The sequence below is a fragment of the Heterocephalus glaber genome, unplaced genomic scaffold, assembly GCF_053883595.1.
Source record: "Heterocephalus glaber isolate CG9 unplaced genomic scaffold, H.glaber_assembly_v1.0 deba00001504, whole genome shotgun sequence".
Taxonomy (NCBI): Eukaryota; Metazoa; Chordata; class Mammalia; order Rodentia; family Bathyergidae; genus Heterocephalus; species Heterocephalus glaber.
Window position 1 is genome coordinate 9,379,867 of NW_028258324.1, and position 13,720 is coordinate 9,393,586.

The 13,720-nt window shown below is 36.1% G+C and overlaps 1 protein-coding gene across 10 annotated transcripts in view; it reads left to right on the forward strand.

Moving 5' to 3' along the window:
* Tmem108 (transmembrane protein 108) overlaps positions 1-13,720 on the forward strand; it is a 365,897-nt gene that overhangs the window by 193,038 nt on the left and 159,139 nt on the right. For 7 of the 10 annotated variants that reach the window (XM_087186158.1, XM_087186159.1, XM_087186161.1 and 4 more), the window contains one exon: positions 13,384-13,469. Coding sequence is in view for 7 of the 10 variants with exons in the window: in XM_087186161.1 (XP_087042287.1) it covers positions 13,430-13,469 (40 nt within the window). In the remaining 3 variants the exon portion in view is untranslated. The remainder of the gene's footprint in view (positions 1-13,383; positions 13,470-13,720) is intronic. The other 3 variants (XM_004834240.3, XM_087186160.1, XM_087186162.1) reach the window with 1 other exon arrangement.

Sequence of the window (13,720 nt, forward strand, 5' to 3'; positions counted from 1 at the left end):
TTTGTGTTTGCCTGCCTAGGACCTTACCAAACCCCATAGTTCAGGCCTTCATCACATAGGAATGATCACTTATTAATTTCATTTACAGCCACTTTCTTCTCTCTGAAGAATGGAGAGTAGGGCTGGGGATTTAGGTCAGTGGCACCATGCCTGCCTGACAATCACAAGGTCCTGAGTTTGATGCCTGGTACTGGAAAAAAAAGTAGAGGGTAGAGTTGAAAGCACCAAGTTTGTAATCATGACTTGGTCTCTCTGGTGACCAAGCCACATTCAGGAGCCTACCAAATGTCACCTCTTATAGCAAAAGAAATTCCTGTCACCTAGGAAATTCCAGGGGATTTAAGAGCTCTGTGTCAAATATCCCTAATGCTCTGGAAATTACACGTCTTAGGAGTTCTATGTTATGAACTGGTGCAGAAACCAGCTATTAGAACAGAAGATTCTCCTAGCACCTCTGTCACAGAAGAAATTGCAAATTTTGGTCAGGGTTTATGATCTTCTTGATGACCCTCTGTGTTCTGTTTGCCAGTATCTTGATGAGGATTTTTGTATCTATGTTCATTAGGGAGATTGGCCTGTAGTTCTCTTTTTTGGTTGGGCCTTGCTCTGGTTTTGGAATCAAAGTAACACTTGCTTCCAGGAATGAATTTGCAAGTATTGCTTCCCTTTCAATTTCATTGATGAGTTATAAAGTAATGGCAATAGTTCTTCTCTGAAAGTCTTGTAGAATTCAGCAGTGAAGCCATCAGGACCTGGGCTTTTCTTTGTTGGTAAATTTTTAATTATGTTTTCAATTTCACTGATTGTAATTGGGGTGTTTAGAATTTTTAGGTCCTCATTTAACTTTGGCAGTTCATATGTATCTAGGAATCTGTCCATTTCTTCTGTGTTTTCCATTTTATTAGACTACAGATTCTGGAAGTAGTTATTGATGATCCTCTGGATTTCTGCTGGATCTGTTGTGATTTCACCTTTTTCATTCTTAATTGCATGGATTTGAGCCTTTTCTTTACTTTTTTTGATAAGGTTGGCTAAAGGTTTATTGATTTTATTTATTCTTTGGAAAAAACCAACTCTTTGATTCGTTGGGTTTTTTTGTATCATTCTCTTAGTCTGCATTGCCTTGATTTCTGCTCTGATCTTTATAATTTCCTCTCTTGTACGACCTTTGGGTTTCTCATGCTCTTCTTTTTCTAGGAACTTGAGGTTGTTTATTTGAACTCTCTCTGTTTTCCTAATATGGATATTCACTACTATGAATTTCCCTCCTAGAACTGCTTTCATTATGTCCCATAGATTCCTGTGTCTTGTACTGGGATTGTCATTTACTTGTAGATACTGTCTAATTTCTTCTTTAATTTCCTCTGTGGCCCATTGGTTGTTCAGGAGGGTGTTATTCAATTTCCATGTGTTTGTGGGGGTTTGTGGTTTCTTATGTTATTGATCTCCAATTTTATTGCACTGTGGTCTGATAATATACAGGGGGTAACTTTAATTCTTTTACTTAAACATGTCCTATGAGCTAGCATGTGGTCTATTTTGGAGAATGATCTGTGTGCAGCTGAAAAGAATGTATATTCTGATTTTGTGGTGTGAAACATTCTGTAGACATCTGTTAAGTCCATTTGTTCAGTACCTTGGTTCAGTTCTAGAATTTTGTTGTTGATTTTTTTTGTCTAGATGATCAGTCTGTTTATGATAGTGAAGTATTGAGGTTCCCCCACTACAATTGTATTAGTGTTTATTTGGTTTTTCATGTCCACTAATATTTGTTTTGTATAGTTAGGGGCATTCATATTTGGTGCACGTATATTTAGGATTGTCATCTCTTCCTCTTGGATTGTGCCCTTCACAAGGATGTAGTGACCATCTTTGTCTCTCTTAATTAGTCTTGGTTTGAAATCTACTTTATCTGCAAATAAGATTGCTACCCCTGCTTTTTTCCAGGTTCCTGTCACGTGGAGAACTGTTTTCCATCCTTTTACTTTTAGCCTATGAATTTCTTTTTGAGTTAGTGTGTTTCTTGCTTAGAGCATACTGTTGGATTTTGCTTCTTAATCCATTCTGCCAGTCTATTTCTTTTGATTGGTGAATGGAGGCCATTAACATTGATGATTATAATTCATAGATATTGTTCATCCTTGTCATGATGTTTTACTGTTGTTGGCTCTTTTTTTATTTTTACCCCTTTCCCTTTAGTTTCTTGCCTTGCTTGGTGACTTCCTTCTGTTGGGCCTCCTGGAGTTGTGGTCTTCATTGTCTTTTTCTAGGATATTGTTTAGAATTTGGAGTGCTGGTTTGGTGTTAATGAAATTTCTCAAGTGTTCTTTGTCATGGAAGTATCTAATTTCCCCATTGATTTTGAAAGATAATTTTGCAGGATACAACAGTCTAGGTTGGAAGTTATTTTCGTTTATGGCTTGAAATACTTCACTGCAGGCTCTCCTTGACTTGAGGGTTTGTGTTAAGAAGTCTGCTGTAATTCTTATGGGCTTTCCTTTGTAGGTGATTTGTTTCTTTTCTATAACTTAATTGTAGGATTTTGTTCTTCTTTTGGGTTTCTGACATCTTGACTATTGTATGTCTAAGTGTAGATTTTTTTTGATCATGGCTAGTTGGAGTTCTATATGCCTCACTTATCTGTATGTCAAATTCTCTACCTCTGTCTGGGAAGTTTTCTATTATTACTTCAGTGAACAGGTTTTTTTATGTGATTTGTACTTTCTCATGCTTTTCTGTGGACTCCTATCTGTCTTATGTTATTCTTCTTTGCATTATCTAGCAGCTGCTGGATAGATTTCTCATGGTCCCTTACTATTTTTAAGAAATCTCTGTTTTCATGGTCATTCAGGGCAATCCTGTCTTCTATATCTCATATTCTATCTTCACATTCACTTAATCTGCTGTGAATACTTTCAGTGGAGTTTTTAATCTCCTGGATATCTGTTTGAGTCTGTTTCATGGATTCCATTTCTTTCCTATGTTGAGTGATCATGGTTTCCATTTCTTTCTTATGCTGGGCATTCATGGCATCCAGCATGGTCCTGAGCTCATCTATTTTTTTATCTGTTTCTGTTCTAAAGCCTCTAATCATGTCTTTCACTCTGTTCATCATCTCTGTAGTTATCTGGGAAATTATTTCTGTTTTGAATTTTTCTAAAGCCTCATTCATCTGTTTTGTTACTTTCTATGCTATCAGTTTAGGGGGTATAGGTGGTTGATTATCAGACTTTTCTACCTCGTTTCCCCCAGAGTTTGCCTTTGGTAGGAGGGAAGTCTGGGTTTGTGCCTTGCTTAAATGTCTTCTCATTTTTGTTTTTGGTACTGTCCTTGGTTTAATTCCTGGGCTGATACTTTGAAAATGCTTATTGTAAGTATCTTTGTTGCTTGTATTTAGAACCCTTATGGAATGATTGCTGTTCAGAGTGCTTTGAGTCTCTAATGACTGTGAGGCTATCTCATTTTCATTATACCAGCAAGTACAACTGATTAGATCAATCCCAACACCTTAGCCCAAGTGATACAATCAGCAACACCATAGCATCAAACACAGCTTAGAGAATGAAAGTTTGTGGTAGTTAATAATCTATCACCTTTAAGTGTGTGAATTAAATGAAAATCGAGGACTAGCCCAACATATGTTTATCGTGAATAGACTCGTGAATATAGCAACTTTACCCTTTGGGATGGGAAGTTAGAAGGAGTTGGGGAGGGAGGGACAGGTAGGTAGAAGGATAGGGAAAGGTTAGCAGTAAGGCCAAAGGACACAGGAAGATCACACAAACTCTTAAGAAACTGTTAAAGACAAGAGGAAAAGACAAAATGAAAGAACAAAGATGAGAACAGAACAACCTAACAGCAATAGGGAGGCTAGAAACTGTATTTCCTTTCCTTTAAACCTAATGATAATGGAGAAAAGAAAAGAAAAATAAATAAGAAATCCAAAGTAATACCAGAACAGGAACAAAAAGAGAGATGAAGAACGATGTGGGCCAGCAAGAGAATGGGAGAGAGAGAGAGAGAGAGAGAGAGAGAGAGAGAGAGAGAGAGAGAGAGAGAGAAGAGAAGACAAAAAACAAGAAAAAAGAAAAATTTGAAAAGTAGAAAGAAATAAAAATAAGAGCAAAAAAAGTAATTTTGAAAATAACAAATAAAAAAATAAAAATGAAGGGCCCCCTTCAGGGTATGTCTCTGCTGTTACAATGGACAACATGGGTAGCAATGTGCAGATATAAGTCAATGACTTATACTCAGCAAGCCAGTAGCAGACCCATGAGTTTCAGACAGATTTCTGGCTGCAAATTCCAAGTTGAGGTCCCTGTCCTCCTGCAGGGTTGAACTCTGTGAAGTTCTACTGCAGGTTCCAGCTGCTCTTCCCCTGAAGATAGTCCAGGTTCCAATGGGAGGTGATGATCCCTCCAACTTACCAAGTAAGGTGGTCTGATGTGCCTTTTATTGCAGAGATTCTCTTCACTTTTCCAGGGGACTTCAGTTTTCATCAAGGAGCCTGAGAAAGGCCCTCTTTCTGTTGTTCACTTCTGCTCTATCTTCCAGAGCCCAGGACAATGGTCTTTATGACCGTTGTGCCTCTGTAGCGTGGAACCAGGTACCAGCACAGCTAGGAAGCCAGAGGTGGTGGTGGTGGTGGGGTTGCTGCAGGTGCCCCCGTGGCTAAGCTGGTCACTGGGGGGCGGGGCTTGGATGGGAGAGAGCCCCAATCCATGATGCTGAGGTCCTCACCATCTGCTTGAGGGTCACTAGGGGGCGGGGCTGGAATTATCCCAGGGGTCCAAGGATGGTTGAACATACATAAATCAATAAATGTAATAAACTGTATTAACAGAGCCAAGAACAAATGATCATCTCAATAGATGCAGAAAAAGCATTTGACAAAATTCAACACCCATTCATGATAAAAAACCCTATAGAAAATTGGAGTAGAAGGTCTTTATCTCAACCTGATTAAGGCTATCTATGAAAAACCAACAGCCAACATCATACTAAATGGTCAAAAACTGAAAACTTTCATGGTGAAATCAGGAAAAAGACAGGGATGCCCACAATCACCACTCCAGTTCAATATAGTTCTGAAAACATTAGCCACAGCAATTAGAAAAGAGAAAGAAATAAAAGGAATAAAGATAGGAAAGGAAGAAGTTAAACTGTCATTATTTGCTGACAATATGATACTGTAAAGAGAAGACCCAAAAAACTCCACCAAAAGACTTCAAGACTTAATTGACAGATTCAGTACAGTAGCTGGATACAAGGTCAACACTCAAAAAACAGTAGCCTTCTTGTACACAAATAACGGACTCACTGAGAGACAAATTAGGGAAATAATTCCTTTTACAGTAGCATTCAAAAAAATGAAATACCTTGGAATCAGTCTAACAAAGGAAGCAAAAGACCTCTACACTGAATACTTCAACGCTATGAAAAAAGAGATGGAAAAGTATATAAGAAAATGGAAAGATATCCCTTGTTCCTGGGTAGGAAGAACCAATATAATGAAAATGGCCATACTTCTAAAACTGCTATATAGATCTAATGCAATGCCAATTGAAATCCCAACAATATATTTCACAGAACTAGAGCAAACAATCCAAAATTTCATTTGGAATCAGAAGAGACCTAGAATAGCAAAAGCAATTCTAGGCAACAGACATGGCAGTTTCCCCAACTTGAAACTATACTACAAAGCTGCTGTGATAAAAACAGCATGGTACTTGCAAAGAAACAGACCCGAGGATCAGTGGAATAGATTAGAAGATGCAGAAACAACTCCAGACATACTCAGCCACTTCATCTTCAACAAAGGAGCCAACCACCCTCACTGGAGGAAAGATAGCCTCTTTAATAAATGGTGTTGGAAAAACTGGATTTCAACCTGCCAAAGATTAAATGTAGACCCATATCTATCACCATGCACTAAACTAAGATCAAAGTGGATTAAAAATCTGAATATTAAAACAGAAACACTAAACCTGCTGGAAGATAAGTTAGGTAGAACTCTTGAAGATATTGGCATAGGAAAAGACTTTATGAACAAAACCTCAGTAGCACAGGAACTAGCACAAAGAATCAACAAGTGGGATCTCATCTTATTAAAAAGCTTCTGCACTGCAAGAGAAACGACCAACAGAGCTAAGAATCAACCAACAATGTGGGAAAAAATTTTACCAGCTCTTCCTCAGACAAAGGTCTACTATCTAGAATATATAAAGAACTGAAAAAAAATCATACCCCCCAAATATAAAGACCCAATTCAAAAATGGGCATCTGAAGTGAACAGACATTTCTCGGACAAAGAATTAAAAGCAGCAAATAGGGCCAGGGATTTATCTCAGTGGTTTCACTGCCTGCTCCACAAGCGCAAGGACCCAAGTTCAATCCCTGGTACCAAAACAATAAATAAATAAAAAATAAAAATAAAAGCAGCAAATACATGAAAAAATATTCAACATCACTGGTCATTTGAGAGATGCAGATGAAAACAACACTGAGATTCCACTTCACCCCAGAAAGAATGGCTGCTATTAAGAAATCAAACAGTAACAAATGCTGCCTGGGCTGTGGGGAGAAAGGAACCCTTCTCCATTGTTGGTAGGAGTGCAGACTGCTGCAACCACTGTGGAAATCAGTATGGAGATTCCTCAAAGAACTAGGGCTAGAGGTCCCATTTGAATAGCTATTCCCCTGCTGGGTATCTTCCCAAAAGAATTAAAAGAATCATACCACAGTGATATATGTCTACCCATGTTCACAGCAGCATAGTTTGTAATAGCTAAAACTTGGAAACAGCCCAAATGCCCATCAACTAGAGACTGGATAAAGAAGATGTGGGTTTTTTTTTTTTTTATTAAATGGAGTACTACTCATCCATAAAGAATGAGAAACTAGAGACATATCTAAATGGATACATATTGAGGTGATACTCTTAAGTGAAATAAATAGGACTAGAGTGAGACCCTGAAAGTGTAAATAAGGATTAAAATGATTAAATTGAATAGCTGATAATTTGAAATAGATAGAAAAGGTCCAGAGTGGTAGGGGAAGTGGGAGGGGAAGGGGGAAAGAAAAGAAGGATAAGGAAAAATTATTAGATAAGGAAAAAATGGAAACAAAGTCTTTGTAAATAGGGAAGAGTGGATGGGAAGTTGAGGGTAGGGAATGGGGAAAAAATAAGAACTAAGATACATCACGTACAGGTAGAAGTACCCAATGCTAAATGTAAATATATTGGATACCTAAAATGTACCAATAAAAGAATTTAAGGAAAAAGAAAAGAAATTGCAAGTTTTAGAAGCTTTGTTTCAGAAACTGGGTAAGAGAGCAATATATATATTTCTCTTTTTTTTAACTATATGTCCTTTTATTGGTACATTTTAGGTATACAATATAATGACATTCATCATTGGAAATTTGCACCTTTACATACTCTCTTGGTTTTTATTTTTTCCCTCTTACCCTGTCTTCCCCTCAACCCCTCCATACCTCCCTATTTACAGAGACTTTGTTTCCTTTTTTATTTTCTCATATTAATTCCATTCCCTTCTTTCCTTTCCCCTACCCCTTCCCCTTTGCCCTTTTTCTTCCTATTTCACATTATCTATTATACCTTTCTTTCACAGAACTACGATCGACATTTTATTGTTTTCTGGCTGTTTTATAGATGATTTGTTCCTCCTTCCTCTCTTACCTTCTTTTGTGACTAGTTAATATGTATTGGTGGTATGCTTTGATTTCTTACTTTTGTCTTTTGTGTAGCTGCTATGGGTTTTTGCATTTTAGTTACCATGAAGCTTACATAAAACATCTTATAATTATAATAGATTATTTTGGCCTAATAACAATTTAATTTTGATCCTATAAAAAAATCTACACTTTTAATCTCCCTCTACATTTTACTTTTTGACGTCACAATTTATGTCTTTTTATATTGTATATCTCTTAACAAATTATTGTAGCTATTATTCTTAAATGTTTGTCTTTTAATCTTCATACTAAAGATGTAAGTGATTTTCACATACACTTTCGTATGTTTTCTGAGTACTAAGTAGCATTATTTTCTTTTAATTTGAGAATTATTTTTAGCATTTCTCATAAGAAAAGTTTGATAGCAATGAGCTCCCTTAGATTTTGCCTGGGAAAGTCTTTATCTCACCTTCATTTTTGAAGGATATCTTTGTTAAGAATAATATACTTGGCTGACATACTTTTTTCCCTTCAGTAGTTTGAATATATCATCCCATTGTTATCTAACCTGTGTTTCTACTGAGAAACTTGGTGTTAACCTTATTAGAATATCTTTATATGTGATTTGTTTCTTTCGATATTTACAGTATCCTCTCTGTCTTTCATTTTCATTTATATCTTTACTCAGAGTCGGAAATGTTTCTATTCTTCCTTTAAGTCATAAGTATTTTGTTCCATATGGAGATACCTCAAAGAACTAGGACTGGAAGTCCCATTTGACCCAGCTATACCCTGTTAAGTATCTTCCCCAAAGAATTAAAAGAATCATACCACAGTGATATATGTGCACCCATGTTCATAGCAGCACAGTTTGTAATAGCTAAAACTTCGAAACAGCTCAAATGCCCATTAACTGGAGACTGGATAAAGAAAATGGTTTTTTTTATAAAGTGAGTACTACTCAGACATCAAAAACGAGAAACTAGAGACATTTATAGCTAAATGGATGCACATTGAGGTGATACTCTTAAGAGAAATAAATAGGACACACATGTGTAAATACCGAATAGTTTCTCTAGTGTGAGAAACTGAAAGTGTAAATAAGGACTAAAAGTTATAATAGATAATGTGAAATAGGAAGAAAAGGGGCAAAGGGGAGGGGGAAGTGGGAGCAGTAGGGGAAAGGAAAGAAGGGAATGGAATTAATATGAGAAAATGAAGAAAGGGAAACAAAGTCTTTGTAAATAGGGAGGGATGGAGGGGTTGAAGGGAGGGCAGGGGAAGGGAGAAAAAATAAGAACCAAGAGAGTATGTAAAGGTGCATATTTCCAATGATGAATGTCATTATATTGTACACCTAAAATGTACCAATAAGAGGATATTCAAAAAAAAATAAGTATTTTGTTCCTTTGTCTCTCCTTTCTTCTTACGCTCCTATAATTTGAGAATTTTTTATACTCCCCATACACACATCTTCATTTCTTTTCATTCTTTTTTCTCTTTTTCCTCCCTTGCTATATTTTCAAATCATCTGTAAAGTTCACAAATTCTTTTGTTTACCCAGTGAGTTCTGCTGTTGATAATCTGTTGCATTTTTTCATTTCATCCATCATATTATTAAGCTCTAGAATTTTTTAGAACTTCATCCTATTAAGTTCTCATTTTGACCATTAGTGTTTTCATGATTTCTTTTTTTTTCTAAATTTTTATGAAGTCTGTCATGTTTAGCTAAAGTAATTATTTGAGGTATTTGTCATGTAGTTCATAAAGTTCCATTTTTAGAGTCATTTCTTGTGCTTTGTTGTTTGATGGTATCATGTTTCTCTGATGGTTCCTGTCCTTGTTGCTGTGTATGGTATCTGCATGTTTGATGAAATGAGGTTATTCCTCTACATTTTGCAATTATCTTTCTTTGGGAAAGCGCTTCACCCGTCTGTGCAGAGATTTTGGGCAGGCCATCCAGGTGTGGTCTGTGGGAAGGCACACTGCTAGAATTCTTGGGCAATCTGGCCTGGTGTGTGAACCAAGAGGTGGGTAGCCTTGGTGTCTGAGTCCTGGGGGGTTTGGGATGGGGAATAATTGAAAAGTTCCAAGGATTATAAGTAAGTAGTAAGGGCCTGGTTCTGTAAAACTGGCTTGTTTTTTCTTCATTCCAGAAACTACTTATAATCCTTAGAACTTTTCAAGTATTTCCTGAGGGGTCCATACTGATGCAGTTAATGTTTCCTGCTATATGTTTGAAAAGGGGCTTTTGATATCATCTAATTATGGCCCACTGCCTTTTCAATGCAGCACAGTTGACCCAAAAAACTCAGCTAAGAAAGCCTTACAAAAAGAGTGAGTTTATTTAGATCACAAAATGAATATACAAAGCTCAGTCATTTTCATATGGAGAGAAGTAGAAAATATAACAGAAACAGAAGTTCCATCACAGTGGCAAAAATAAATATAAAATTCCTAGGAATGAACTTGATAAATGTGTAGAATTTAAGTGAAAGAAAGCTACTACAAAAAGCCAGAGAAGGATCTAAATAAAGATGAATTTTGAATAAATAGTAGACCATATCATGCTTCTAGTTGGGATAGCCTTTAGTAACCCAAATGATCCTAAGTCCTCCAGATTTAAAGGCTCAAATGTATTGTGGAAAATATCACTTTTTCAAAAACTTCTAAGCGTTTCCATAGATGATAGAGGAGCTCATGTTCCCCTTAAATAAAATAAACTACAATTATTGTTTTGTTCTTTTGTTACTGTTGCTGGTTAGCTTTGGGTCCTTGTTTTAATAAAAATGGAAATTAAAAAGAAAGCATAATTTTACAGGGAAAAAAGCTTTCATTGGGAAGTTAGAGGGATAATAGGAAAGGACTCAGGCTTAGGTAGCTGTGGGGGCACACCCTGATACAGGGGTTGAGAATGGCCAACTCATGAAGGCAGGAGGCCAGCATTTAAGGACTAGCTGATGGACTGGTGTCCAGTTGATCATTATCCCAGTCGTGGTATCAGAGTTCTGGAATCTTGATTGCTGAGGGCTGGTTTCCTTCCCAGGAAAGGATTGTCTCTGTCTGTGATGGTCTCAGTCATGTGAGACTCTGTCTTCCCTGAAATCCAGGTGATCATGATATGGAAAAGTTTTAGATAACTTAATAAATTGAATATTAAGGTAGTTGTAAAAGCAAAATAAGTAATGTGGTTTTTTAAGATTTGCTTTTCCCTTAACTCCTTGTTTAAGGTGAGGATTATCTGACTCTAACCAGTAACTTCATTAACCTAACAAAGTTACCAAGCCAGGGTGAATTTACAATGTATATGGCCTCTCTTGTGCCTGTGACTTGTAAATAGGAACTGGAATTGTATTTACATATCAAAGACCACTAGGGCTGAGATAATGGCTAAAAAGGATATAAAAAGGGAAATGCTGAACAAACAGGGCGTGGATACTGACCAGACTGGTTTCTGACATTCCTGCCTGCTTGCGAGAAGAAATTTTATTATTTTATCCAAATTCTGTGTGTCTGTGTATTTCTTTCCGAGATTTCTGCAACAATCACAGGTTTTGGACAATGGCTGGAGATTTCTAGGTATAGCTGAATATCCCTCTAAACCTCTTATCTTGGTGTCCTCAGTCTTGAAAGAGAACAAGATCCATAATTTCAGGACTAATCAATCCTGTCTTGCCAGGTCCTAGAAAAACACTCCCTAAATAATCAACATACCCCTATGAAAAGCTGAGAAGAAATTTGACCCAAGATTCACAGTAACAAAAGATATAAAAAAAATTAAACTTTTTTCTGCTTTTAGTTACCTATTAGACACATGTAGGCCTAAGGGAAGGGTCATGGTTTATAGCAAAAATGGTTTTTAAGTCCTTGACTACCCCAGAAGAAAATACAAATCCAACTATAATCACGATGATTTTTTTCTGTAACTTAATAAAATGATCTTTAAAATTAATTTGGGGTTTTTTTGTTGTTTTTGGGGGGTAGTGGTACCGGGGATCGAACTCCGGTCCTTGTGCTTGCAAGGCAGGCAGCAGAACCACTGAGCTAAATCCTCGGCCCCTTTAAAGTTAACTTGTGGTATAATGAAACCTGAAACAAGACAACTCTAAAAAGAAGAGAAATAATGGAAAACCAACTATGAAGAGTTTAAACATTTACTGTTCTAATGGAGGAATGAGCAAACAGAAATAAAGTATAACACAAAGTCCAGAAACAAGTTTAAGAATATAAAAGGATTTAGAATGTAATAAATGAAAGTAAAAATACCAGAAGAAAATGCAGCAAGTATTTGTAAAGAAGACATTTCTAGCCATGAAAGAGATAAGAGGGGAGAGGGTGTGTAGCATCTCTATTTTTTTAAAATTAAATCCAGCATGTTATACAACATAGATGAACCTGAGAACATTATGCTAAGTTTAAAAAAGTGCTAGACAAGAATAATTCTATTTGTATAAACTACCCAGAATAAGCAAATTCATAAAGATAGGCACTAGGTTAATGATTGAGAGGGAAATGGGAGAGTGACTACTAATTAGCATTAAAGAGTTATGAACATGTTCTGGTATTAGGTGGTGATATAGTTGAACAACTTGAATGTACTACCAATGAGCGTTCTATACCTGAAAGGTTAAATTTTATGATATGTGAATTATGTCTCTAAAATTTTTTAAAGATTCATCAGTTCCACTTTTGTCATAAGAAAACCTGCCATGTCAGAAGAGAATGATCACAGAATATAAATTAATTTTTTTATATAACTGACTGATAAACATATAAACTACAAATTAAAGCAATGAGATGGAATATTTACCTATTTTCCTGGTAAAGATGAAAAGAAATAATAATTTCCATCATTGGGTAGAGTGTAGTCTAAATAATTATTCTAATATACAGCTGTTGATGGGGGAAATTTGGCAGTATATTTATTTCAAAAGATGTAAAATGTATCCTTGTATTTCCATTTCTAGGAACTTAAATAGTTTGCCATTTAAAATAAGGTTGGTAAAACAACAGTAACAATACAGATGTTTTTGCTGCTAGAGAAAAATGAAATGTACAATACATAAAATGACACAGACTAATAAAGTGCACATTCCCAAGGCTAGAGAGATGCACTCTGAAATCTGAGCAATCGTTGTCTCCTATTGGCAGGATAATTGGTAATTTGTACTTTTTTGTTTATTCTTATATATTTTTTCTATTATTATTTTCTAAGTATTCCATACCAGTTGTATGTTTTGTAATCAAAAAATAATTAAAAGTTGTTTTAAATAATACAATTTCAAGTATGGTGAAGCTTTCCAGTTCTTTTGTTTTTATTTTTGTGACCATCTTTGCAGATATCAATTAGAAAAGAAATTTGTTGTTTTTCCTTTTAAATCTAGAGATTCTGAAGAGATTTGGGGAAAGACCTCAACACTTCCCAAGCCAGAGTCTCACTCAGTACCTGTGCACGAGCTTCCTTCTGGGCAATGTATGCTTTCAGGATGTGACCAATTGATCAGTGGTAATTTTATAATGTAGACCATTGTAAATTAAACTGATTGTGGTGTATCTATCTCAAGACTTTTCTGCCCCAGATGAAAGTGTTTTAGGCTTTACAACCAGGCTCATGTTGAGTGGAGATCTTTCTGATTATAAATTCTGTTCCCTGGATGTAACAATTTTCTTCTCCTGTTTTCCTAGACAGAATCATGAATAAACTGGACAATAAGCAGGACCAGATGATACCATGAAGAGAAGTTTACAGGCCCTCTATTGCCAACTGTTAAGTAAGTTCATAACATGTTTTCTTTCCTAGAATATACCAGTGTTACTGCTTGCAAAGTGCTAGAAATATACACTTTCTGGAAGAAGACCAGGCTTGAGTCAGTGAAAAAGAACAGTAAATTTTCCCTCTGCTTCATCTGGATAGAATACCAAGCATTAAGTCATTCTAATGTGTTGAACATCAGTTGCAATATAGATTCCATTATAATAATTCTAACATGATGCATTGAGCATAGTTAACTTGAAAATGCCT